The sequence below is a fragment of the Coffea arabica genome, chromosome 1e (assembly GCF_036785885.1).
Source record: "Coffea arabica cultivar ET-39 chromosome 1e, Coffea Arabica ET-39 HiFi, whole genome shotgun sequence".
Taxonomy (NCBI): Eukaryota; Viridiplantae; Streptophyta; class Magnoliopsida; order Gentianales; family Rubiaceae; genus Coffea; species Coffea arabica.
Window position 1 is genome coordinate 54,028,745 of NC_092311.1, and position 28,000 is coordinate 54,056,744.

The 28,000-nt window shown below is 35.9% G+C and overlaps 3 protein-coding genes across 6 annotated transcripts; all 3 read left to right on the plus strand.

Annotated features, from left to right (window-relative positions):
* The first annotated feature begins 3,899 nt into the window (after positions 1–3,899).
* LOC113717067 (receptor-like cytosolic serine/threonine-protein kinase RBK2) lies at positions 3,900–8,685 on the plus strand. Of its 3 annotated transcripts, XR_003454274.2 has the most exons (9): positions 3,906–4,414; positions 5,180–5,537; positions 5,618–5,869; positions 6,272–6,426; positions 6,610–6,689; positions 6,807–6,942; positions 7,041–7,187; positions 7,281–7,806; positions 8,092–8,685. XR_003454274.2 is itself a non-coding variant. In XM_027241728.2 (8 exons), the coding sequence occupies exons 1-8, from the start codon at positions 4,412–4,414 to the stop codon at positions 7,310–7,312; spliced, it is 1,167 nt and encodes a 388-aa protein (XP_027097529.1). In that variant the 5' UTR covers positions 3,900–4,411; the 3' UTR covers positions 7,313–7,984. The 3 variants fall into 3 exon arrangements, 2 of the variants coding, with proteins under 2 accessions (XP_027097529.1, XP_027097520.1); XM_027241728.2 differs by lacking the exon at positions 8,092–8,685 and having other exon boundaries at positions 3,900–4,414; positions 7,041–7,191; positions 7,281–7,984; XM_027241719.2 differs by lacking the exon at positions 8,092–8,685 and having other exon boundaries at positions 7,281–7,984.
* Positions 8,686–15,502: 6,817 nt separating this feature from the next.
* Positions 15,503–17,614, plus strand: LOC113717084 (histidine-containing phosphotransfer protein 1). 2 transcript variants are annotated; one of them, XM_027241734.2, is made up of 6 exons: positions 15,503–15,820; positions 15,936–16,066; positions 16,188–16,256; positions 16,567–16,638; positions 16,709–16,781; positions 17,195–17,614. In XM_027241734.2, the coding sequence occupies exons 1-6, from the start codon at positions 15,761–15,763 to the stop codon at positions 17,243–17,245; spliced, it is 456 nt and encodes a 151-aa protein (XP_027097535.1). In that variant the 5' UTR covers positions 15,503–15,760; the 3' UTR covers positions 17,246–17,614. The 2 variants fall into 2 exon arrangements, with proteins under 2 accessions (XP_027097535.1, XP_027097541.1); XM_027241740.2 differs by lacking the exon at positions 16,188–16,256 and having other exon boundaries at positions 15,613–15,820.
* A 7,419-nt stretch (positions 17,615–25,033) lies between these two features.
* Positions 25,034–27,097, plus strand: LOC113696335 (uncharacterized). The gene has a single exon (XM_027215766.2). The coding sequence runs from the start codon at positions 25,444–25,446 to the stop codon at positions 26,665–26,667; it is 1,224 nt and encodes a 407-aa protein (XP_027071567.1). The 5' UTR covers positions 25,034–25,443; the 3' UTR covers positions 26,668–27,097.
* Positions 27,098–28,000: the final 903 nt, after the last annotated feature.

Here is a 28,000-nt window from a genome sequence, read left to right on the forward strand (position 1 = left end):
TATCATTTTACCCCCTTAAACTATATCACTACTATCAGTTTATCCCCTAACGTTATCTTTTAATCACTTTACCCCCATAAATAATTCAACTCAACATGTTAAGAAATTTTGGACAAAAATACACTTTTATTTTATAGCATTATTACATTGTTATTATCACTTTATTCGTTTAGATTATTGTGATACAATCACTTTAGTTATTAACATTATTTTCTAGGCATTTTACTTCATCGTTAATCTAACTAGTATGGTCAAAAAATTTTAAATATATACCCTTTTTATATATAATTAAAAATAAAAAAGTTGGAATGGTTATTCTTCCTTTTTTTTCACTTTAAGAGATCAAAAAACATAAAACTAAAAGGGTTTTCTCAAATTTCTTTTTTTCACACTTGTTAATACTAGAAAAAGAAAAAGAGATAGAAAATAAGAACAAAGAAAATAAGATTTTGCAAAGAAAGAAAATAAAGAAAAGTATAATATTATCGTATTACATTAAAATTGTTGGGATTAGAATTGGAATTTGGTAGTAAACAGAAAAGTGAAATAATTTTAAAATAATAAAAGTATTTAATTCTTTCTTATTTGTAATTTTTTTTTAAAAAAAAATGAGCTCTCTCCCTCTCCCCTTCCCCTCTCCATCTTTCTATTCTTTTTTAATATTAATAAGATTGTCAAGAATAAAGAAATTAATATTTTTACTTTTTTTATACTAAAAATGAGAAGAGCCACTCTAAATTTTTTATTATGCAAAGAGGAGGGTATTTTCTTCTAAAATTTTGTAACTTGCTAAGTTGGTTTAATGGTAGGATAAATTACCTAAAAAATAACTCTATGGGGTAAATTGATAATGAGACTATAGTTTATGGGGGTAAAGTAATAATAATTTGAAGGATTAAACATGTCTTTTCACTTTAATTAACAAATTCCGTTAAATTTGACCGTTAGTTTTGGGGGTAAAATGACTAAAAGATAACGTTAAGGGGGAAATTGATAGTAGCACCAAACGTTAAGGAGGTAAAGTGATAATAACCCTTTTTATATATTGGAGTCGACCATTTTGAATTTTGTTGTTGCCGTGCCGTTTCCATATCCATACGGACCATACCCTGAAGAAGGAAACCCCCAGCTTCAAGGGACAAAATGTCAATTGAGTACTAATCTTCCTACTCGATTGGCAGCACAAGAGTAGTTGGCCAGGAGAGTTTTAAATCTCTCCTGTAGGTTAAAGGATTCTATATTTTTGTCTAGAATTTTCTAAAAATTTTATCAGCGAGTGCAAAGACATCGATCTTGTTCGGTGAAAATTCAGTCCCTTCCGAATTTTTCATTTAGTTTCTTGGGTCCATCTATTTCTCTTAGTGTAGAATAAGATAGGAGTAGGTATAGAATAGAATTAAAAAAAAAAAAAGAAAGATTGGCAGCACTCAACTATTAGTATTTTTTTTTTTGGGTTAATTTTTGCATGTTCTGTGATGATTGTCGTGGGGCTTATTATTATTATTATTACTATAGCATATGGCAATTATTCTTACCATGCGGATTTCGTCAATCTTCGCCACTCCTTTTCTCCGTTTCCGCTTTCCAGTTGAACGTATTAGTGTTACTATTAGTATCTCATTCATAGTTGGGCAAGAGAATTTGGAGTGTACAAGGCTCACGAGGCTTGACCTTTATTGTTTGGGCCTAGCTTTCTCCTTCCGGGTTCTTTCCTTTCCTTCAAATTTTGAACCGGTTTTGGGGTGACGAAGCCCCGAACCTGCATAGAAGTTCCTCCTGAGTCCCCAATGTAAGCTGCTCTGGGTCTTGAGTTTCAAGATTCGTCTACCTCATTCAAAGCCCACGTTCTCATTAATCAAATGACGTCTGCTTACACCACACTTAAAAAAAGGCTCAAATTTTATGAAGAGTTTTTTTTTTCCCCTTTTGGGCAGACGGGACAAGGGGCCGAATAGTCATTAAAAGAACTGTTTTGAGTTATTTTGTGTAAAATGTACAAAATATATAATTTGATATGCATATGGTGTAACTCACTTTCAACAATATGTAACTATAAAATAAATTTTTGTGAGTCTCACACATGATACGAAAAATAATATATAAAATAAAATCTAGACCTTATATATATATATATTTTAAATCTTGACCATGAATCTTCAGGAACGGTTGCTTCTTACAACCGTTACTACCCCTCCTCCGTACGAAAAGACTTATTATAGTAGCAATTCATTTTAGCCGACAACAGGAGCTCTTAAGACTAACAAAAAAGTTAATTAGCCTCAATGTGGCTTCAACAACTCTCAAGGCATAGATTGAGAAAACAATAGAATTACTTTTTAGTCTCTTATCCTGATATAAAAGGATTCCGACTTCATCACTATTCTTTACGTTTTTCACGAACACATTTTTTAATCATTTTTTTTATTTCACGTACATTAAATTGTTACAGTATATTTTTGTACAAATTTTTTTTTTTTTTAAAAAAAAAAAAAGCAATCCAAACCGGCATAAATTCCCATTCGGCCGGATCCCTCAATTTTTTTTTTCTCGCCCTCGAACATTGCGGAGCCCAATATCCTTCAAAAGTAAAATTGACTTTGTCATTGCCTTGTGAATTTTATCATGGATTTGGTTATTGTCTTAATTAGATGCTGCTGCCTTTAAAATAGGCTCAATACAAGTTGGAGAAGAAGTTGAAATAATAGTAATAATCATGAGCGGAACATTTTGACATGTTATTATTAGATGATTTTTTTTTCTTCTTTTTTTTTGGGTAGCGATTGTGGTAGCCAATTTGACATGTAATTGTATTCTGTCATGAACAAGAAGGATGTGGACGCCAAAAGAGAAAAGTCAAACAAGGCAAGAAAGAACAACGAAGGACTCGGATGGTATTAAAATTTGCATAATAAAGTAGTATTATGCGGAGGGAAGTGACTAATGCCGCAAGTTAAAGTTAGTTAACCAACAAAAAATCAAAAGCTGCTCCAACTTTTGGGATTAGGAAATTAGGACACGAACCTCAGCTACTTTGTATCTACTAATATTATACTTACTGACCCAATGCAAAGTGTGGGGGATGAGTAATAAAAGTTGGATTGGCTATTGCCATCATCCTCATCATCATCATCATCTTTTAGAAAGAGGCCAATGAATAGATGGAAGATTTACAGTGGAGCCACCACCAATACCAATTCCATACCTCCACCACCAATACCAATTCCATTCCTCTTGCTTGCGTGAGATATCCGTTTTGCATCGCAATAATTATTGCAGTATGCGGTTGCATGGAGTTGAAGTTGACGTGACTATCAAGTGATTATAATCTGTAATTAAACTTCAACACACTGCTACTGGAACTGACTTAATCTTACAGCATCGTCCACGGCATCTATATCAATAACTCTCTTGAGAGTTGAGACTCCTTCCAAAAAAAAATTGCCTCCTGTGACTGCGAGTCCTTGTCATATTAATTAATTCGATTCATCCGTGTATATTTTGACGTGAAAGAAAGAGGTCCCTGCAGTCAATTTCTGGAAAATTTTTTTTTTTTTTTTTGAAAAACTCTCTTTACCAGCGACGTGAAACAAAGAAGGATAGCATGGCATCAATTTTGGACACGTAGCCAACCAGGTACGGCTGAGGAGAAGTGAAAACTGAAAAAGCCCGTGTTCCAAAATTGCGTGGACCTGACTGAGGTGTACAATTCCTCGAGAGACAAATTCGATACTTGGCTACAATGATGGATTGATATTCTTCAGGTTTGTTTCTTTCTTTTCTTCTGCGAATTCATATTTCTTGAGGCGGGTAGGTGGCGGGGGGGAGTGGGCCAAATCAAATGTGGTACATATGACTAGACGCTTGTTGTTAAAGAAAGAAAAAGAGTTGGACAGATAAGTAATAATCCACCAGCAGTAGTGTTTTATCAAATCTTTGTTAAGAAGTGGAACCGAAGCAAGCCGACATTATTAACCCGTAACTCTTATGCCTCTCAATTTCCCCCTCCTGATAAACAAAAACCAAAGACCCAAAAATAAATAAATAAATAAAATGAAGGAGAAAAATCAGTAGGATTTTCCTCCGCAATCGAAAAAGCAAAGCTGAGATAATATTGAGAAACAAAAAATAAGTACTAGTCCTGCTTGGAACTACTGAACGGCAAAAGGCAGTAAATATTCTTAGGAAGAAAAGTCGGGGTGACTTCTGAGCAGCCGAATAACCGTCAGTTGTCTTTGTCCCTGCTCCTTAATCTTCCTTGGCGAAGGATATCTCTCTCAGATTCAGACGTTATCTCTTGTTGCTTTCTTGTCGGACTCTGCTTATTATTCTGCCTTCAAATTCTGTCTGAAGAGTGCGGAGTGTTATTGTTGTTGTTCATGGGACAACTGTACGAAGCTTCAGCTGAATCTATATGGTAAGAGCCTCACACGGCAGATGCCTTTGTTTGTTTGTTTTCTTGGAATTAATAACTCTAGTTTCTTCTTTTGCAATTTGGATACCTAAATGCATGTACCGTATCCTTTGTGTCTGCGTGGAGTTGAACATGGATTTCTTCCTTTTCATAGAATGTTGAATGCCCTTTCCGAGTGTTTCTTTATGTCCACTTGAATGTTTTTTCATTCCTTCTGTTGGGTTCGTTTGAAGTTTGCCGTTCCTGTTTATGACCAATTCTATTGCTTATGAAGATGTCCTGCTGATGAGTTTGCTTCTGTCATCTTCCCATTTTTACGGGTAATGCCTTTCTGTAATAGTAATATATCCTCGCCTTTATCTAATGCTTTTTTTTGGGAATTCAATCTTCCTGGTATTCCTTTGGACTACACCGCGTTTTCATTTGCTGCTTGAGCTGATTCACACCGCAACTTCTTGTTCTTTCTCAACTGAATTCCTCCACATCGTTTGGATCCTGTATATTTGGGTGATTGGTGGTTAGTAGACTCTGCTCAGTTATCTGATTTACCATTATGATTGTAACTTCTACAATTTTTCCATGCAGTAGCATGTAGTAACTTGTTTGTTTTGTTTTGAGTAATTGACTTTGCCCTTCTCTGTCTCTGTTTTGAGTTCTGCAATTTTGTTTTCTTTTTTCTCCTACCTTTGAATTGTTTCTGTTTACATGACTATATTGATTGACTGGCATCATTGTTTTCTCTTTTTGTTCGGAATGTCGATTTTAAAGATGGAGAAACAAAAGGAGACTGTTTGTTCTCCTGATACAGTTCTTGAGGACTACTTGAGGAATTTAGAATCTGAAACAGACTCCTCGAAAGCGAGCACTTCAGACTTAGGAGCTCCAAAAGATCCAAAGCCGTCTTCTAGATGGGCCGAATTTCTGCAATTATTCAAAACCAAATCGAAAAGACACCTGTCCACCTTCCATCCCCTGAAACTGTCTAAAAGGTTTAGCAGCAGTTTGCGAGAGGAAATCATTCTAGTGCCAGATCCCATGCTTGATACTAGTTTGAATTATTTCAAGCCTCAGTGGAAGAACTTCGCTCTCTCTGACCTCCAAACCGCAACCAAGAGCTTTTCTCAGGGTCAGCATAAGTATCTGTGCAGCTCTCAAAATTTTCTAACAAACTTTTCTAACTAGAAATTTGTCTTCTTTTTGCTTCAGAATGTCTGGTTGGAAAGGGCGGTTATGCTGAAGTTTACAAAGGCAGTTTGCGAGATGGGCAGCTTGTTGCTATTAAGCGGCTGACACGAGGATCAATGGAGGAGAGAACAGGAGATTTTTTATCTGAACTTGGAATTATGGCCCATGTCAACCATCCCAACACTGCTAAATTGATTGGTTATGGGGTTGAAGGTGGATTCTACCTTGTTCTTGAGCTGTCTCCCCATGGAAGTCTAGCTTCTTTGCTTCACAGTTAGTTCATCATCTCTGCTCTGTTGCTTCTTTTTTTGGTGTCTGGCGAAGAATTTGACAACTTTGGCTTCCAATTTCCTTTCTTTTTTTTTCTTTTTTTGGCACTTAAAGAAGGGACACATTTTCGTTAAGCTGGTTTAGTAAATAGATTAGAAGCCATATCAGCTAATGGGAGAATTTGCACAAACAGGGTAATAAAACCATGTTTTCTGGTTGAGCTGCTCCAATCTGGGACTGATGATCGGGGCACATACTTGCTTATCAAAGAGTTTGTGCAAATGAGCCCTCCATCTCTTAGAAAAATCTTTGACAATTATAGCTTTCCAAGTCATATCAGCTTTAGTGGTTGTTCTAGCGTTCTGTGGTATTCTATTTTGATTTGCTGAAAGAATCACTTTGCAGGTGCCAAGGAGAAGCTTAAGTGGAATATTAGGTATAAAATTGCATTAGGGACTGCTAAAGGCCTGCTGTATCTTCATGAGAGCTGTCAACGAAGAATCATTCACAGAGATGTTAAAGCAGCAAATATATTGCTCACACAGGACTTCGACCCTCAGGTGCTCTGACATTTAACCCTTCGAGCATGCGCATTGTAGACCTGTACTCTACATATTCAGCCATTTCGATCGTTTAAGTAGACATGAATTTTGAGTTGTTGATAATTAGAGCTATAATGGAGTAATATGTCCTTTTTTTTTCTCCCTTAATGTCTTGATTGAAGAGTATAATTTTGAATTCAGATCTGTGATTTTGGGCTTGCAAAATGGTTACCAAGGCAATGGACTCACCTCACCGTGTCAAAATTTGAAGGCACATTTGGGTTTGTAGATTCAACCGCTGTCAATCTCTGTCCAGCTCATCCAACATCTATATGAACCCATCCATTTTCTTTTGTTTTTGATCTTTCTGATATCAAATATCTTGCTCCCGAATTCAGATATCTTGCTCCCGAATTCTTAATGCACGGCATAGTGGATGAAAAGACTGACGTGTTTGCCTTCGGTGTGCTGCTGCTGGAACTCATCACCGGACGTAGGGCTCTGGATTACTCGCAACAAAGCCTTGTCTTGTGGGTAATGCCGTCTTCCTCTACTGTGCATCTCTTTTAGGCGGAGGTGAGAGGGCTAATCTACAGAAGGACAGGCACTGATTTTTATTTTACTTTTGCTAGGCAAAACCACAGCTGAAGAAGAGCAGAATCAGAGAGCTGGTTGATCCTTCACTTGCTGAATACGATCCAATTGAGATGAACCTGATGGTCTTGGCTGCTTCTTTGTGCGTGCAAGAGTCTGCAATCCGACGCCCTAGAATGAGTCAGGCATGTAATATCCTGCAGCCTGCCTACTTGTTTAGGCACCCATTAAGCCGTTAAGCGTGGACAATCAATTCAATTGGCTTTCCATGGTTGCAGGTCTTGCTGCTTCTGAGAGGCAGCTGTGGTAGCTTAGAATTAGTGAGAAAGGGAAGAAAGCTATCCCATTGGAAGAGGTACTATGAAGAGCTGTTCCATGCCGAAGACTAGAACTTGACCAGGCTAGCGAGGCTCAAGTGGTATTTAGTAGGAAGAAATCTGTCAATAGTGGCTGGTTAATGCGCTTACCACTTATGCTCGGTGGATGAATCGGCATTAAATTAGTATTAGGATTGAAAGGGTCGTCCTCAAGCATTGTTAACTCTCAGGAGTTTCGAAAAGTGGAGGACTGTAGAGGCTCCATGCTTGGTGGTATATCTGTTGCCAATCAACCCCTTGAAATGGCACGCCATACTTGAGCCCGAGTAGCCGCGCCGGAGGAGGGTAGAGAGTAGAGACTAGAGAGCATCAATGAACTTCATCCGGTGTTATATGGATTGTATATTTGGTTTTGGAGCATCATATATGCTGAAGAAGGTGTTCTTGCAACGGGTAAGAGTTAGCAATGCCAATCCAAGAACCTACGGTGAGTTTTAGTAACATCTCGGCATCCGTTAAAGCTTAATCATGTAGAAGAAGATTCTGGAAGTATTTGCAGGATCATCAAATTAAGTAGTTTTTTTAGTATGCATATCATGTATGTAATCTGGACAGAAACTAGAAAACCGATGGTATACGAAGTAGAAGCATTATGTTCTCAACAATTTCACGGGCCTAGGTATTTAGGCATCCTTTGCTTTTGAAAACTGTTTTTTTTTTTTTTTACGTGTATTACCTTTTTCCCTTACTAAGTTTTCCCCCTCCGCTGCAGGAGCAATAGTCTTCTTACTGAACGTCATTAAATTTGGCTCCTCTTGAAAGATGTCTAATGCAAGAAAGCACTTATTATTCCCCGTGTTAGACCACCATTAACCTTTCAGTAATGGAGTTAGGTCTTGAGCTTATGGACGTTGAAAGAGGGAAGAGCGAAGGGGTGGTTGACTTTTCCCCAACGGGGAAAAAGAAAAAAATGGTTGTTGAGTTTCTATTATCTACGTGGTCGGCTTTCTAAATCAGCTGGGCACATGTGTAATATTTATGTAAGCTGAGTGGTTGGCGCAGTTCAACAGTTATCGTTCCCCTGATCACATAGACTGATAGACTCGTATTACCAAAGCAAGAGTCCTTAAGAATCAACTGAAGTGGCCGAAACCTTGGCCACGTGAATACGAGCTCGGCTCCGTTTGGATTAGCTGTTTTTGGGGTTGTTTTTCAAAAACAGCACTGTAGCATTTCGTTTTTCAAATACAAGTCCGTTTAGATTAGTTGTTTTTGGGGTTGTTTTTCATAAACTATATGAAAAACTTTTACTGTACATGTTTTATGGATTATTTTTAGATGTATTTTTAAAACATATTTTCGATTATTTTTATAATTTATAATTTTTATAACAATATACATTTATACATTTATAAATATTTATAAATAAATATATTTATATATTTATATAAAAATATATAAATGTATTATATTATATATAATACATAATATAAATATATTTATAAATGTATAAATTATAAATTTTATATTTTTATACTTATATACATTTATGCATTTATAATACATTTATAAATATTTATAAATAAATATATTTATATACAAATATATAAATGTATTATATATAAAAATATATAAATGTATTATATATAATATAATACATTTAAATATATTTATAAATGTATAAATGTATAAATTATAAATGAATATTATATAAATGTATTTTATAATTTATAATTTATAATTTTTATATTTTTATATTTATATACATTTATGCATTTATAATACATTTATAAATATTTATAAATATATTTTACATATATTTATAAAATAAATATATTTACATATTTATAAATAAATATATAAATGTATTATATTATATGCAATACATAATATAAATATATTTATAAATGTATAAATTAATATATTATAAATATATATTAATATTATGTATAAATGTATTAATATTATGTATTAATATATAATTAATATTATGTATATTAATATAAATGTATAAATGTATTATATTATATATAATACATTATATAAATGTATATTATAAATATACATAAATATATATATTATGTATAAATGTACATTTATATAAATGTATAATATATAAAATATATATTATGTATATATAATATATAATATATAATATATAATATTTATATAAATGTATAATTACATATTTATATTATATATAATATATATAATATATAGTATTTATATAAATATATTATAAATATATATTATGTATATATTAAATATATAATGTATAATATTTATATAAATGTATAATTACATATTTATATTATATATAATTTATATAATATATAATATTTATATAAATATATTATAAATATATATAAATATATTTTATATAAAATAAAATATTTATAATATATATAAATAAATATATATAAATTAATATAATATATATATCCTATACATAATTGAGATATACAAATTGAAATAAACATATTAAATATGTATTTGGAGTTGTTTTTGATATATTGTTTGGATATGGTGTTTTTGGAGTTGTTTTTGAAATACACATTTACTGTAGCATTTGGAATGTGAAAAACAGTTTTTCAAAAACAGACCCAAAAACAAGGAATCCAAACGGACCCGTTTTTAGTTCAAGTCTCTCCTTCCATTCATCCTTGGTAAGGAGTTCCAATAATCTATTCAACTAGTAAAGATACATATATATATATTGTATAGTTCTATATGATTTATAATTTTAATTGTATGAGTAGATTTTGTCCACATATAATTGGATATATAATACATATACAAATTTTAGATTTTAAATTCAAACTTAAATAAGACGTTGACGAATGATTGTCTTCAAACTAAATCCTTATGAATTATAACATATTAATGAGGTTAAAAGACCTTTTGCAATTTTTGAAGTCATTGATCCGAACAAAAAATGCAAAAGAAAAAATTGTTATAATTAAAAATATACTTGATATTTTTCACCTTGAAAATGCGTCAAGTAAGTTTCTAAATATATTGTTAATAAATTATTTTTCTCTTGTTTTCAAGCCATCGACTTTGACAAAAAGTAAGAACATTAAACAAAAACTTTAAACAATTTATATAATTTAATCCATTCAAAAATACTTTGTAACAAAGAAAGTCACTTTTACGTTTTCGAAAACACCTCAAATGAGTTTATAAATATAATTTTAGGCATTGTGTCTGTTTTTGATAGTTAAGTCATTAGTCTATACAAAAATTTAAAAAGTTTAAAATTTTTAAATTTGTAAAACTCCTCAAATCAGCGAAAACACTTTACAGTGAACGAAATAATTTTTTTGGCTTGAAGTACCTTATATATACTCTTAAATAGTAATCTTTTGTACCTTAAATATGGAAAGTTCAAAGTTCTTAAATTTATAAAACTTCTCAAATTAATGAAAACCCTTTATAGAGAATGAAATAAATTTTTTTGGCTTGAAGTGCCTTATATATACTCTTAAATAGTAATCTTTTGTACCTTAAATTTAGAAAGTTCAAGATTCTTAAATTTATAAAGCCTCCTCGAATTAACGAAAAGCACCTTATAGTGAGGGAAATAAATTTTTTCTGCTTGAGGCACCTTAAATATGCTCTTAAGTAATAATCATCTGTTCCTTAAAAGCACTTACTCATCTGTTCCTTAAAGGCACCATTTGATTTTCCTTTTAGGCTTTTAGTAATATATGTTTACTATTTGAAAAAATAGTAGAATAATCACAGAAGCAATTTTGGCATGAAAATATTTCCTACCTGCAAATATGAGCTTCTTAATAATATTTTTAGAGACAAGTTGGTAATGATATAGTAAAAAGTTGAAAATAAAGAAGGTAGGTGAGATTTGTCAAAATTCAGGACTAATATAGTCGCAAACCTCATAGAAGGGTTCTTGAAATTATCATATAAATAAGTATTTAAAGTTTCCTAAAATAGTGGTGTATAAAAGCATCCTACTTTTACCTTTCGCAAACAATCCGGACCTGCAAGTTTGAAGGAATCAAAGAATAAAAAAGCTAGGAAAAAGCTTTAGATAGAGCTTCCAAGCTCCAAATGCCAAAAATGCTTATATCATTGTGAATCTTATATATCGGGGAAATTTGGCGGAAGCAAAATATCAGCGGGCAAACAAGCGGCCGATATGGAACGTGGGCTGGTGGGCCTACGTTAGAAAGGCTTTTCTAATCCATCCATTTCATTCCAATATTTGACATACAAATATATATATATATATATATATATATATATATATATATATATATATATATATTTTTTTTGGGAAGACCTTACCTTCTTAAAAAACCTATTTCAACTTTATTTTTTGGATTCTCATTCTTTGAAAACCTCATTCCCACTCTATTCACCGAACACCTAAATTGTAAAGGTCAAGTTTGCCTTTTCATAGTTCTCTGCCTTTTATATACGTGTCAAATATTAGATTACTTGTGAATTAGTAACGGTTGGACTTAGGTTTTATCTCACCAACTGTTATTTTGTTGGGTTTGGATTTTATCCCACCAACCAATCCCAACAAAATAACGGTTGGTGGGATAAAATCCAAATCTAACAGTAACGTCTGTTACTTTATAGTTCTATTAATTAATAACATTTGTTCTCTTTAATAATATATTTATTTTAAAATTTTAACATCTTTTTATTTATAAAATTGGATTATATGACAACATTTGTCAACTCAAAAGAAGTAATAACATGCCAATTCATATGCACTTTAATAAATAAAGAAGGAAAAAAAACGTTGCTATACCATCCACTAAGTCACAAATATACATTTTTGTTTATAAATAGTTTTAAAGATCAAATAGAAGCAAATCAAAAGGACATATGAATTGATATGTATGCAATTTGGATATTCACTTTGGCTAAATCAGTATTCAACTATTGTAATTGTCTATTACCAAAAAGTTATTTTTATTATTATTAAGTCATAGTCATATGTTTCTAAATATAATATCTATGGAACATGTTCTTGCTTGCTAGTGTAGTTGCAAATCAAACTTTAAAAAAAAAACTAGCCATTTAGATGATACTGCCAAAAAATGAAAAAGAAATGTTTTATGTTATATTTAGGGTAATTAAGTTAATATAATAAGGGAGAAGTGATAGGTTAGGTGGTTCGAGGAGGGGGAGTGTGAGTAAGAGATTTTGAATTCGTACCTTACTACTTACACTTAAAAAAAATTAATATAATAAAATTTTCATTCCATTTTACCTTCTTAATATGATTTTGCCAAATGTTAAAAAAGAAATACACATTTATTTTGTACAAAGTGCATTAGGGATGGGTTGAATAGTTCGAGGGAAGAAGTATGAGTGAAATGTTTTGATTCGAACTCTTTCACTTATACTTAAAAAGAAAAGCCTGTATAATAAATTTTTCATTCCATTTTGCCTTCTCAATGTGATTATGCCCAATGTTGGAAAAGAAATACACATTCAATTGTGAACTTCCCTTACTTAACATTGGAATAATAAATGATCAAAACTCGACTCTTGGGTAGATCGAATTTTCAAAAATTCAATGAACCAAATTGTGCCATATCACCAAATTATATCACACTACTCGATGAAAAGATATGATACAATTTGAACCATTAGATCTTTAAAAATCGGATCCATTCAAGCTTGACCCATAATAAATAGTTTATTTTGTTGTGACTTCTATTACCTAACATTGGAATATAAATAGTTTCCATCCATTCTTGCAAAAAAAAAAAAAAGGAATTTTGATAGACCATTCCTGCGTATCCAAACAAGAGGCTATACCGCTATAGTACATGAGGAGAAGCAAGTAGAAGTATGCAATAGATTGGGAAACATTCAGAAGGTTAGCTAAGGTAAATCACAAGATCGAAAGAACAGCTATTTGGATTCATCAGAAATAGCTATCAGAGAAGGATGGAGAGTTGGAAGAAATAAATTACTGAATACTGCAATGAAGGAAATACTACTAAAAGTCATCACAATGGCTTTACCTATATATGCTATGTCCTGTTTCAAATTACCAAGAAAGCTACGTAAGGCTATTAGTTCTATGATGGTTAGATTCTGATGGGGGGAAGAAAATGGAAGGAGAAAGATGCACTGGTGCTCCTGGAGTAAATTTACCAAGGACAAAAGTAGAGGGGGATTGGGATTCAAGAACCTGCAGGATTTCAATAAGGCTCTACTGGGAAAGCAAATCTAGATACTAGTGACATGTCCTAATCTATTGATAAGCAAGATCATGAAGGCCAAGTATTATCTAAATAGTTCAATATTCTAATGCAAAGTGAGCCAAACAGCTTCATAGATATGGAAAAGCCTTATTAGTGTTAGAGAGGATATGGGGAGGGCATTTGGAGAAGAATTGGGAATTGTAAGAGAACTCGATTTTGGGAAGACAGATGGATTCCAAATAACAAAGAGGGGAAATAAACAACCAACAAGCCTCAGAACTACAGTTTACAAAAAGTGGAAGAACTGATAACAAATTTCAGATAGAATAAACACTTGATCTTCATAACTTTTAATGGGAAAGATGCTGCAGAAATACAAAAAATTTCAATTAGCCTGACAGGAAGGGAAGACTGCAATTTCTGAATAGAGAGCAATAATGATAATTATTCTGTCAAATCAGCTTATAATTTTTTGAGTAGAGGAAAGTATATTCAGCAAAAGGTGTCCAGATGGCAAGGGGAATCAAGCACCATTGGACAAAAAGAGAATGAGTGGAGGCGGATGTGGAGACTGAACATTCAAGGCAAATTGAAGAACTTTATGTGGAAATGCTTGAACAAAGCTCTTCCAGTGAAAGAACTGATATATTGTAGAACCAAAATGGGAGAGCCAATATGCCAGATTTGTGGGAAAGAAAAGGAGACAGTGGAACACTTATTTTTTTTCTGCAATCAAGCAAAGAAGTCTGGAGATTGGCCCCATTGCAATGGGATGGACTTGTAGATTATAGAGGAAATTTCAATAAATAGTAGTGTGGTCTAATGGAAGCTACAAGCAGGACTGACGGAAATCACCATCAAGCACATACTGTCAACATACTCTGACAATTGTGGAAAGTTAGGAATGAGAAGATTTTCAACAATAGATACCGTCGGCCTTTTGAAATTGTACAGAAAGCTCACCTAGAGTGGTTAGAGTACACTGAAGCTCAAAGTAGTGACAAGTGAGTGAGTATTCAAGAAACAACATCAAGGAATGAGGAAGAACAGTACAACAATGATGAAAGCAGTCTGATGAACATTGTGATGGAAGTCAGCCAGCAAGAGGAAGGAAAGCCACTAGGAATTGGTATAGTGGCTACTCAAGGCAATAATACACATGCTGTCTGGGCCATAAGGGAAAGAAGCACAGAAGATAACATGTTGGACTATGCTGCAGCGATCAAACTAACACTGTGTAAGGCTAGGGAGAAGCTCTGGCAGCAGTGAAAGTGCAAGTGTCATCTCCTCAGTTGATACGTTACTTGAGGACGAACAAAGCACAAGACATAAGACTTTTTGCTCAGCTGGAAGACATTCAAATGCTAAGATCTTTATTTATGAAATGCTCATTTAGCTTGATAGATCATCAATGTAATGATAAGTAGAAGAATCAGTATTTATGTTATTAAGGTAGTGCAATATGAGGAATATTTAAATTCTCAGTGTCTTGGGACACTTTTGTAAAACTCAAAATGGACCTTTTGCTCAAGTTGTACAGCTTGTTTTTGATATCAACAATAGTTATGACATTTTTGTAAAAAAAAAAAAAAAGAAAAAAAAGGGGAGGTTATAGTAGTACATTACAGACTTGCGAGAAGGGAACTCCATAATTCCCTGGGTGGCCTCAAGAGTTGCCGGCTTTTGAGGTTTATCTGAGATTTAGGGTTAATAATTTAATTCTGATTTTTTCGTTGAAAGAAAAAGAAACGAGTGATGAGGTTTCCGAGTGTTTTAGGAGTTAGTACACCTTTAGTAGCATAGGCCTTCCTGACCTTACCACAAGAATCCCACATCGATCAAAGGGGGGGTTGAGGGTTAGGTTATTAGTTTATTGGGTGGCCTCAAGAGTTACCGACTTTTGAGGTTTACCTGAGATTTAGGGTTAATAGTTTAATTCTGATTTCTTCGTTGAGAGAGAAAGGAACTCCATAAATTATCCAGAGGCAATAGATTAATTTATCGGGCTCCCTCATGCCTACCCCACTAGGCCTTTTATTTTAGGTTCCACCTTTAATTTCGCATATCGTCATTAACGTTAATCTCACATATTTTTAGTGGGTGTTTGGCGTGCAAAAGATCTGCTGGTTTCACATAGTTAACTTTATTGAGCAAGATCAAGAGAAAATAAATACTGCTACCTAGTTCACTCCGTACAAATAAAGTAGCGGGGCATCGAGGACTGCAGGCCAATAAAGGAAAAGCATGGAAGTAGCACAGTTGCAGAAACGATTTCTGGAGTTGATATCAACCGTTTATCAAGAGGTGAGTTGCTTTTACGGATTTTATTAATTGGATTTAACTTATTTGATCTTGAATAGAGGTTTTTCCTTTTTCATTTGATTTGGCGTTATTCGTTTGGTTGTCTTGGGGAAAAAAGGGGTTTTTGGATGATCAGTTCGTACAGCTTCAGAAACTGCAAGATGAGAGCAACCCGGATTTTGTGGTTGAAGTGGTGTCCCTCTTCTTTGAGGATTCTGAGAAGCTTCTCAACAATGTGGCGACTGCCCTGTAAGCTATCTTTACATTTCCTGATTAGTCCTTTCAAGATTATCTATGAATAGCATGTTAATAGTCTTTTATTCGGTTGATTTTTGAGTTGAGGTTTAATTTGGTTTTTTCAATGGCACAGTCAACAACCAATTGTGGATTTTAAGCAGGTCGATGCTTATGTCCACCAATTCAAGGGTAGCAGTTCTAGGTAAAAAAAAAAAAAAGAAGATACTAAAAGTTTTCCTTTTTGTTGGTTTTCTTCCCTTACTTTTAATTTTCTTAGTTCTTTACCTCCATATATGCTTCTGGCTAGCTAGTAGAATAGAACCAAAAAATACGGACCACTTCTTTGTAATTAGGTTATATTCCACGTCTTTGCTCTAGCTAATTTTGAACTCCACTAAATTGACTTCAAGATTAACATCTACTGACGCAAATTACAATGCATTTTTTGATGATTAGTCTTCTGTCGTGGAAAAATTCGAATATATGACAAGGGATTATGTCTCTTCTAACAGCATAGGTGCACAAAGAGTGAAGAATGCGTGTGGTGCTTTTAGAAATTTTTGTGAGGAAAAGAACCTGGATGGGTGAGTTTTGAATTGGCAGCTTGGCCTTGCTGTATAGTGTTGTTGAAGTGACTGAACACCTTATATGCAGGTGTTTGAAATGTCTACAACATGTGAAAAATGAATACGCTCTTGTGAAGAGGAAGCTTGAATATTTATTTATGGTAAGCGTTTGTCTTGAAGGAATTTTTATACACGAGGCTTGGTTATATTCTTCAAGCATATTTCAGTAGTAATGTTGCTTAGTGGTTAAAAATATTGAAGGCAATTTTGTCTAAAATTCAACAGCACTCTCTTTCAAATTCATTATGCTGATTACCCTCCTGTAAAAAACGAATTAAAAGAATGAATAAGATTGTTAAAGGTAGTATGCTGAAAGGGAATATAGAAAGGCAAAAGCTTTTGACATTCTCGTTTCTTTCACTCTCATTTTGCGTCATCCTTGGATATGGCTTATGTGGTTCCTCAACCACTAACGAAATGCATATTGTAACTCTTACCCACTTTACCTTTTAATGTAACTACTTGTCACCCGTAGTCATATTGAATAATCTATTCTACTATCTCTTTTGTTCAGCTGGAGCAACAAATAGTGGCAGCTGGTGGCATGATACCCGTAATTCCATAAGTACCTCCACTTAGCCTACTCGCAAAAAGGGTAAGCTGCGTTGTCATGTAATCTGGCCCCCTGGTTAGAGGTTGATAAAGAAGGTGCCCTGACTGTCAGACAGAGATAAATTGCTTCAGAAATTAGAAATTCTATCAGCAATGGATTCTGCTTTTTGCCCAAAAAAGGAAAAAAAAAAAAAAAAACTGGATTCTGCCTTCTAATGTTCCACTGAAATTTGGTTTAAGTAAGCTTTTGATGTTCCATTTTCCCTTCGTTACACTCATATCGTGCATTGATTGTTTGATCACTTGGCTAAGAGTTGCTGAGAGTTTTGTATAGTGCCAAATTACTTTTTATTAAGAAGATGATTGGCATTTTATTTGGAAATGATCATCCTGTTTGTTCTCTTAGTTTAAGACAGCATCAATTTTGATGGAGGAGATACACCTTTGCGATTAATCTTATTGAAGCAAATGTCTGGTTCAGGTGTTAGTCAATTTAAATGCTGTACTAATCTGGTTTAAGAAATTGTCATTCGACGAGTAACATAGAGGAAGGCTAAAAGAATAGCAGGTTTAACTTCTGCCGTCACCACATTCAATTTCCAGAAGATTTAACAATAAAGCCGTGTGGCATGCTGCTCTGCAGATTGCGTTTCCTACCTCCATTGCCTTTTTATGCTGCTGGCATCCTTCTATGATGGAAGCTCGGCATGGCACTTTTGTTGGTCACTTTTGTTGGTGTAGCTGGAAGTATGAACCTGGTTATGCTTTGCTTTTGTGAATTAGGCTTGCCTTAGTTCTTGCATTTTCCCTCTTTCCTCATGGGCGCTGAAGAAAGGCCTAGGACTACTATGTGAAAACAAAACCTACATCTTCTTATTGATCGCATCTTCAGAAAATGGAATGTGCCGTCCTCTGCTGGGAGCTGTTACTTTGTTGTGATAAGTCTGTCATTACATATTTCTTGGCCTGCCAGTTTGTGTTGCTCTGTTAAATTTCTATGGCATAAGTTCATTTCCTTATAGTGAAAATATACTCATTCACCCAAAAATGGCAGCTGTAAGTGGAAGCTAAATTTGCGCGGTTAGTGCCTCCCTTGATAGAAACCAGTAATTATAGTTTGTTTAGTTTTTCTAGTTTGTTTGGTTTTGTTGAATTGGAAACAAGGCTTTGGGGGAATTGCGAAAGTGACATTTTTTTAACCTTTTGTAATTGTGACGACACAGTTAACCCCTTCTTCCTGGAAGTACCCAATTAACATTTTGTAATTGTGACGACCGTTGCTTCGTCAATAAGATTGTGCCTTCTCCAAGGAGGAGATGATTCTTTCTTTTCTAGTCGGTGCGTCCAGCCTCTCGAGTAGAACGTTCCCATGTGTCCAAAGCCCGAGAGAAGCCTAAAACTGGGTCCTTTTTTTGTCAGAAGGTTAAATTCAGCACCACCGGACGTATAATGGAGAATAGGGAGGAAATCACATGCTGCTGCTGTATATCCTCCTCGGCTCTTGCTCATGGTTTTTAACCGTGAGGATTTTCAGTCCTAGAATTGTTGTCTCTTCACCATCACCATCCATCATGTTGAGATTTCTCCTCTCATAAAAATGAAAAGAATCGGAATGTTTTTTGCCTGTGGATTCTCATAGTCAAGTAGCATGCAAAGAGCTGTTCGGCAAAACAGATACTACCACTGCCACTACCACTACCACTACCACTGAGGTGAGTTGCGTTGTCCCGCTTGTATTGTACGTTACAACCAACCTCTTACGGACGGACTCCTTTGGTGCTTCATATTCTATGTATATGGATCTATTGTTGTTGGGCCCGGAAAAAGACGTTCGCTACTTGGCAAGTACACGAGGACTTGGTCCCAAGCCCCGAAGATTAAGAATAATGTGATGCTACCAGACCGCATCGCTAATTGGACCTCAATGTTAGTGTGCACGTTGCACCTCCCATGTACTACTTGCCAATCCCATTTTCGTAGAGATGGATCTCAATTGGATGCTGGGCCGTCTGCAAAAGGTAAAACCGCATGCAGCCCCGTTAATTGGGGACCCACTTTGCTCACGATCTGTAACGCTGATTACCCGCTCAAGAATGAAGAATTAACAGAGGTGATAACTCTCTGCAAAAACGGAAAAATGAAAAAAAAAAGAGGTGGTAATGGGAGGGACAGTGTGCCAAACTGTATGGCCCCGGAAATAATAGTAGCCACTTGCCACCCATTTTTGGATTAAGTTCCATTTGGATTGCAACTTTTTGGTGTATATGTATATTAGTGTAACGATTTAATGCATGCATGTAAGACAAAAAAGAAATTGTCATTCATAAGATGCGGTTCTCTACTGTGATATGTTGAAACTTTGTGCAACGGTCTTAGGAATACAGGGAGGATTCTAACCACATCAACTACAATTTTTTCCTCTTAATTATATATTCTTCTTGCTCTAGGTTGATAACCGGAGTCAATTGGGCTCCGTTTGGACAGCCATTTTTCGCTGAAAAATTACGTCGTTTTCCGTAATCACATTTTCTTATTATCTTTTTTTTTCACGTACATTAAATCGCTATAGTAATTTTTCTACAAAAAAATCAAGAAAATGCAATCCAAACATGTCCCCCCCCCCCCCCCCCAAAAAAATTCCCCAAAAAATGCAATTAATTAATCGTTCGTGTGTATTTATTTCAAAAAGTTGAGTATGCCTTAGGGAAAAGGAAACTTTGGAGGACTTTGGGTTCTTTGACTCGTGCTATTATCTATCTTATAAAGTCCAAGTCGTTACGTGAATGAGAAGAGTTAAGGCGCGTCACTCAACGGCAACGCTGCAATAAGATGAATGTTAAAGAATTGGGACCATATATCATGGGATGGCAAATCATTTGACGGATGGTTACTTCAGTACTACTAACTAAGAGTAAAGTTTGAGGTTCCCACAGGCCCCAGCTTAAGTGTAATTTGTTTTTTTCTGAGAACAGGAAAAAGATTAAAGAAGATCTAACCAATACAAAAATGTGAAAAAAATTAAAGAATAAAACATAAAACCGAAAACCAAGTCATGGCATTTTTCAATGATTTTGTGGTGACGAAACGTTTACTGCTGCTTTAAAAGTTTAATAAGGAGAAGAACATCTTTCCTCTAGACTTCCATTCGCCTGTAGACTTTTCAATTCATTCGGAACTTTCCAGAGTTGGAGAAATTAAAAAACTTTTGTTTGGCGCTTCGCCAAATAGGCACGTACTTTATCATTGAAAGCCTATTCAATTCAGTTAACATTTCCAGGGTGAGTGATTCTAATTTCTAAACTCGGAACTGGCGATTAGAAAATGTGGCCTAATTTATGACTGATTAACTTAAATGTGGGCTAATGTAGACATGCAAGTGATATTTGCACTTCGAGTTCGTAGCACTCCGTTCTAACATTTTAGTACGTGACAAAAGAATGGAGTTACAGTAAATTATTTTAGATTAAATCTTATACACACTGACTGATAGACAGTGTATACATTATCATGGTTGAATGCACGATATATATGTAAAATTTAAATTTTAAATTCAAAATTCAAATTATATGAATTTTTGTAAGCTGCGTAGCTTCGATAAAAAAAAATAAAAATTAACCTCTCACTGCACCGCACCGGTAAATACGGATAACGAAAGCGGGGCGGGGTAAGTAGGTGATCAGCAGCTGGACGAAAGAGACACCGCACCTAAGCACATAAATACACACATTCCCTGATTTTGATTCTGGGCTCAAAATCTGTACAAGACCAAACCAGAACCCCATCCAAAACTATTCATCCCTGATAGCGCAATAATTGTATCGTAGTAATGCATCGCCTTCTCCCCCAGTCCTCCCCCCCCTCCATCCCCCAAAAAAAAAAAACTCAGTCCCCACACCCTGGAATTTTAGCGGAAGGATGATGAGGATAGTGGCTGCGGTCGTTGGGTTTGGTGCAATCAACAAACACGCATCTCCATACGCACCACTCCCTCCTCACTTGGCCGGCCCTCCCTCTTTGCGCATGTCTCCCATGAAAATCTTGCCATGCCTCCATATTATCCAATACATCCCATGATCCCACCCCAAGGCACACTAAAATTACTAGTACCACACTCAGTATAACGAAACAAATTTAAGAAAGAAACAGACGGCGTGTAATATTGGAGGCAACTGTAAAAAACTGTTTAATCATGACAGATCACTTGTGGTGGGGGAAGGTCAGTTTAATGAACCGATCGAAGGGCAAATACTGTCCTACGAATTCAAAGAGCTGCGGTCCATGCATGGCTGCAGGCTCCTTTTTATCCCTGCCTGCATTAAGGAAACGGCAGCTAAAAGCAAAGGTTGGCAAAATTCAAAAGGGAAGAAACCCTTTTCGATCAAGGAGCTTTCATTTCCATTGTAGTAGTAATTAATGTTTGATCTTCATCTGTATACCACTACTTGGAGTACGTGTTTGATTCTGCCGCTTTTACAACCACCTTGTTTGCTGGAGCTCATGACTACTACTTTCATTCAAATACTACTCTGTCTTTTGTCGTTCGTTTGTTGAGACTAATCAAAGATGATGATATGCATCCCGTGGACGTGGGGCGGGACCAGATGGGCATATGATTATTTATGACATCCATATGGAAGTTGGAACCAATCAGCTTTTCTATCTTCCTTGCTACTACAATTTATAACTCTTCCTTCTGGACTTGGTTGGTTCACTTTAGGGTTGAATTTCGTTTCATTTTATACCGAAACTACTGATCACAAGAACCAAAAATCCATTAATTAGCCCTTCTGATTGATTTTTTTTCTTTCTTTTTGGCTATGTGGTAATTTCTTGTCCCTTGGTTAATAATAATAGGCTGTAAGTTCGATACTAGTATACTGTTGATGATAGAAAAAGAATAGTAAAATGTTCAGTCTTTCCTTACGCTGAGGATGACCATAAATTCCGAAAAAAAGAAGAAGAAGATGTGCTCAGACAGCACATCCCACCACCATACCCAAAATTCTTTAATTTCCTGAGAATGATTAAAGGCAGAGTAAGTTTGGTCCGTAAAGCAAATGTCATTATCTAATACTAGCCGTATTAGGTGATACAAAATGATGGCAGAATTATTAAAAGTGGGGATGAACCATGAGCTATCAAGTTGATATTACTGTATCATACTGTACTAGTAGTTAGCAGTATAAGCTTTGGCCACTTTTTAGCACATTTTCCTACATTTCCGTGTCAAAAAGAAGTGCGATCTATTTTTAATTTATGATTCATTGGCGTTCTCTTTTTTCCAACTCACGAAACAATCTAACAACCCCTGTCCCCTTGCTTTTGGTTCCCAGCAACAAGGTATCAATATATCATGCCTGTATTCTTTAAAAAAATTTTTAAAATCCATTCCCCCCTGCCTCCCTAATGAATGAGAAGAGTTTTCTTTTTGGACCATCTGTCCAGTGTAGGACCCAAATGCTTGCGGAGACGGCCCAAGATTGTAAGCGGACTACTTCGGACTTGACTCTGAAAAGACTTTATTACCATTAATAGTACTCTTTCTTTTTGACCTTTTGGGATGGTTATGAAACGTCTACGCTGTGCGGTTGATGTTAGTTGGAAGGCTGGGACAGTAGCATTGTAGTAATAGGCGGAGGCATTTTTATCTTGTGACAGAATGTTATAGCAAGGAAAGAAGAAAATTTGGCGTTAATCCGGTATTAGATCTTAACATATGTGTGAAACCGGATGCAATTGTACCCCCAAAAAAACAAAAATCAATCCCAGTTTGACTAAAAGGTATAACCAAGGACTAGAGAGACTTGAGCCCCAAGTCATCATCCGATGCTTTTTCAGGCCTCTGAAAAACAGAGCCTGAGGATAGAAGCTGGCAAGAAGGAAAAAGCGATCAGAGCTGCTACAGGGGAGAGGACGACAAGAAGAAGGGGTTGAGCGGAGCGGCGGGGACCAATGGCACCAGTGGTTTCGGTGAAGATGTGTTTACAGACCTCCCCCACCCGCCTACCCGCGTCTCAAATCCTCTGTCCCTGGATAATTCTCTATCCCGTATGTCCCAAATTTACGTAGTAGTTATCACGTGTATTGATATATTGATAACTAAATTAAACTCATAACAAACGAATCAACAAGTCAAATATTGCTTCAATTATCAACGTAGCAATACACGTGGCACCTGTATAAGCAAGATTAACAAGTCAAACTTTTGCTTCAGTTATTAATGTATTAATACACGCGGCAGTTGTATTAATGTGTTTGAACATATTAAGATTCGAATCTATTAAATTTAAGTGTTAAATTAAATTATAAAACATGACTTTAATTAGTGTTCTTTTTTAAAAAATAAAAAATAAAAATGTGTTGGATGAAAGTGAACGAGTAATCGATGTTGTAATTTGTGTACTTGTATTGGAGGGTGACAAAAAATACTCAAGAATTTAATTTGTACCCATAAACACATATGGCTACACGTAAGTAGAGGTTGCCCGTTACAATTGAGAATTTAGGCTCCGTTTGAGTTATAAGTTTTTGTTAAAAAATAATATAATAGTGTGATGTATGTGATGTAAAAAGATAATTGAAAATGTGTCGAGAGAATATTTCAAAATTTTTCTACAAAAAAACTTGTAATCTAAACAAGTCCTTAATTTGTATCCACAAACCTAATACTACTCCACTTGACAAATATTAAATTGGTGTGTTTGGATAGGAGATGATTTGAAAAAATTTATTTCAAATAACACAGTAGTCTGTGTTTGGATAGGAATTATTTGGCTAAAAATTATTTGTTTGCATCAAAAACACATTTTTCAATATGTTTTTTTTATTTCACATACATCATATCACAAAAAATAATTGGGAGTGTTTGGATAACAGGTTTTTGTAAATAATATTTTGCTTGCATCATAAACACATTTCTCAATCTATCTTTTTATATTCTCAATCACCTTTTTATCTCACATACATCACATCACAAAAAGTGTTACAGTAATTATTTCAAATAATACTCTATCCAAACAATGTTGTATTATAGTAATTATTTCAAATAATCTACTATCTGAAACACTCACTATAGCACTTTTTTGTAATGTAATGCATATGAAATAAAAAGTAATTGAATATGTTTTGTGTATGACGCAAATTGAATGATATATATATATATATTTGCAAATTATGCTAACCAAGCGGACCCTTATCTCCTTCCTCACAAAAAACCTTGGGGATAATTCTCAAATTGGTGCATGCTCATGAAAAAAAGACACAGAAATGGATAAAGTTTTTGTTTTCCTGTGGCCTCAAATGTTTAATTATTGGTAATATATAATAAGGGAAGAAGGATGGATCAATTGTGACTGGAGAAAAAAGGGGGGAAAAAAACGAAAGAAAAAGAAGAAAGGGGGCCTGCGCCAGGGTTTGATGATTGTGAGTTGTGGGTGGCTGCGTGCTTGTGAGATAGCGTTAGGCAGCAACCTTGGCCTTGGGGCCACGTGGTCCTAAGTCCCAATCACCCTCCCTCCCTTCCCCAAAGCTGGACTCCGATGATCCGTGTCTCTCTCCGAACCTGCACCCCAAACAATCAGAGATGCTCCACCTAGGCTCGGACAACCGTTTAGCTTCCCGAACCTCTTCCCAATAAACAAACAAAACCTGCCATCTATATAATTTTAATGGAAAATAAAACTGGGTAGATACGCTGCTATACTACTGTAGAAGATTAAAAATTAATAGTATAATAATAATAATATTATTATTATTTTAGCAGCTTAGTCTGCAGTAGTTAGTAGCCGTGGTCAATCGCCTCCCACCATACTCCATAACCCCCTCGCCCACAACACCCAATCCCCTTTCCCCTGCAGACCCATCTTCTCCCACAAGCCAACAGCTACCCAGACACAAACTTCCTCAATTTTCTTTTTCCTCCCTTGTCCCGGAAGAATCAAGCAACTGATCAAAAGCCGCATCCCTCCCGGTCTGCCCTTTCTTTTCTCAGAAGCTACTCTTTCATTTCTCTATATTACTTACTAGTACACTTTCCTTTTTTCTTCCCCTCTGCATGTTGTCTCTGTCGAAGCTTTCACGGCCCTCATTTTCCCACACGAGAAATCGCTGCTCCTCACGGAAAAGCATTTCCAAAAGGTCCCGTTTTCCCCTTTATATAACCCCAACACCCTTGCTGCAATCTCTCTGTCCATCTTTCACTGAGAAGTAACAATGACGGGGCTCCCGCTGACAGAGATTGCTCAGTCCTTGCTGTTGTTGGCTATTTTTGTTCTCCTCCATTCTTGTTTGGTAGCCCATGCAATTTTAAACCCTATTGATTTTCTGGCTTTACAATCTATTCGGAAGAGCTTGGATGATTTGCCCGGTTCCCATTTTTTCGCTTCCTGGGATTTTACCTCCGATCCCTGCAACTTCGCCGGAGTGTATTGCGTTGGAGATAATGTTATCGCCCTGAATCTCGGCGACCCTAGAGCTGGTTCCCCTGGACTTACAGGCAGGCTGGACCCTGCCATTGGCAAACTCTCCGCCCTCACCGAATTCACCGTTGTTCCCGGACGGATCATCGGCCCGTTGCCGGAATCCTTATCCCAGTTGAAGAACATCAGGTTCCTTGCCGTGAGCCGGAACTTCATCTCCGGTCAGATTCCCGCTACTCTGGGTCAGCTCCGAGGTCTGCATACCCTCGACCTTAGCTTCAATCAGCTGGCCGGAAGCATTCCTTGGTCGGTGGGAGCACTGCCGGCGCTGTCCAACGTCATTCTCTGCCACAACCGTCTCTCGGGTCCGGTCCCTCCTTTTGTTTCGCAGACATTAACCCGGCTAGACCTCAAACAGAACGATCTTTCGGGGTCCTTGTCCCCGGCTTCGCTCCCTCCATCCCTTGAATACCTCTCGTTGTCGTGGAACCGATTCAGCGGTCCGGTGGACAGGCTTCTCAGCGGTTTAAATCGGCTGAATTACTTGGACCTGAGCTTGAACCAATTCACCGGCTGCATTCCAGGTCGCTTATTCTCTTTCCCAATCACCAACCTCCAATTACAAAGGAACTTATTTTCGGGTCCGGTTGAACCGGTCGATCAGGTGACAATTCCCACCGTTGATCTGAGTTACAACAGGTTATCGGGTGAAATATCCCCACTCCTCGCGACGGTACAGAATTTGTATCTGAACAATAACCGGTTCATGGGTCAGGTGCCAAATAGCCTGGTGGATCGGTTGTTATCGGCAGGTATACAGATACTGTATCTGCAGCATAACTATTTAACAGGGATCGACATCAATCCGGGGGCTGAGATTCCGGTGAGCAGTTCGCTGTGTCTGCAGTACAATTGCATGGTGCCGCCACTGCAAACTCCTTGCCCGCTCAAGGCTGGGAAGCAGAAGACCAGGCCGACCGATCAGTGTATTGAGTGGAAGGGTAAAACCAGGAATTAGACCGTATTCGTGTTTATTTCACCAATGGGCAAAATTTTTGCAGGCTCTCTATTTTTGGTCAAGCCGTGACACATTTTCTTTTTTTTTTTTTTTTTGGGTTTGGGAGGGGGTTGTATGTGTGGGGGAAGTGGAAGAAGGCAAATAGGAGATTCATTTTATTTATTTTTGTGATGAGTATATTAATTGGGGTTAAAGTAGTGAGTAGCGGTAGTACTCAACAAGTAGCAGAAAAATAAAAATAAAAAAAAAAAAGCAAAGCAAAATGTGGATAAGCAGAGAAACTACTACTAATATTTATTATTTTTTGTAAATTTTTCGGGATATGGTACTTCTCTGATGATAAATAGGAGTTGATGGGTAAGAAGTTGATTATGCTTTGTTTAATTTTTAGTGAGTGACTAATAAGATATCCAATATGTTTTCGTTGCGACCGCCTTCCTTAGTACTATTTGTTGTAGGATCAAGGATGATGCTTGGGTCAGTCTGTCTCTAACACCAAATTGTCGTTAATTTTTTTTTTTTGTTGGGAAGGGGGTGTTTGATTCAGAACATCTATCTGACTTGTTTTTTACTGAGAATGTTCCCATTAATTGTCGTTGTTGATAACGGCTACTTGTGCATGCTGGTGGTACTCTACCTCCTCTGTTTAGGCCAGGGGACAACGCACTTGGAGTTGGAACTAAACCTTTTTTGTCATTTGTTCAGGATGCACATTTTGGTGGTGGTCTGACATACTAATAAATTACCGTTGATATATATATATATATATATATATATATATATATAGGATTTTTCCGGCTTCTCCTTGTTTTCCCATTAGTTGGTTTGTTTTGTTAGAAGTTTGCATTTGGACTTGGTAATTACGACGTTGGTATTGGTGGTGGCTTCTGCAGAATTAACGCATTGCTCAATGAACGAACGTTAATGAAAGTAGGAAAGAATTGCCATATTGTCTGGTTTTTTGATTTAGGAAGCTAGACTTATAAAGTAGTACGTACTTGCTTTTGTTTTGGCCATGAGAATATGATTTTGGGTGCTTTCAACGCTTTATATGATGGAGACTGACTGACTGAGAAAACAAGGGATCTTCTCTAAAGCGAAAGGTGACTCAAGGCACTAGTTTGAGATCTTAGGATGGATTAATTAATGATTTTCCTGCTCCCTTTCTTGATCTACCAAACTTAGGGAGAGTAAAAAAGGATCCAAGGCTGCGGAGTCTAATCTCTTTTTGTCCTAATCGAAGCCCAAATGATTGTGGTTGCTACTTACTGTAGAGTGTTATTTGGGTCCTACCCTTCGCTACTTTGGGTCAGGGCTGTTCGAACACTTTTTG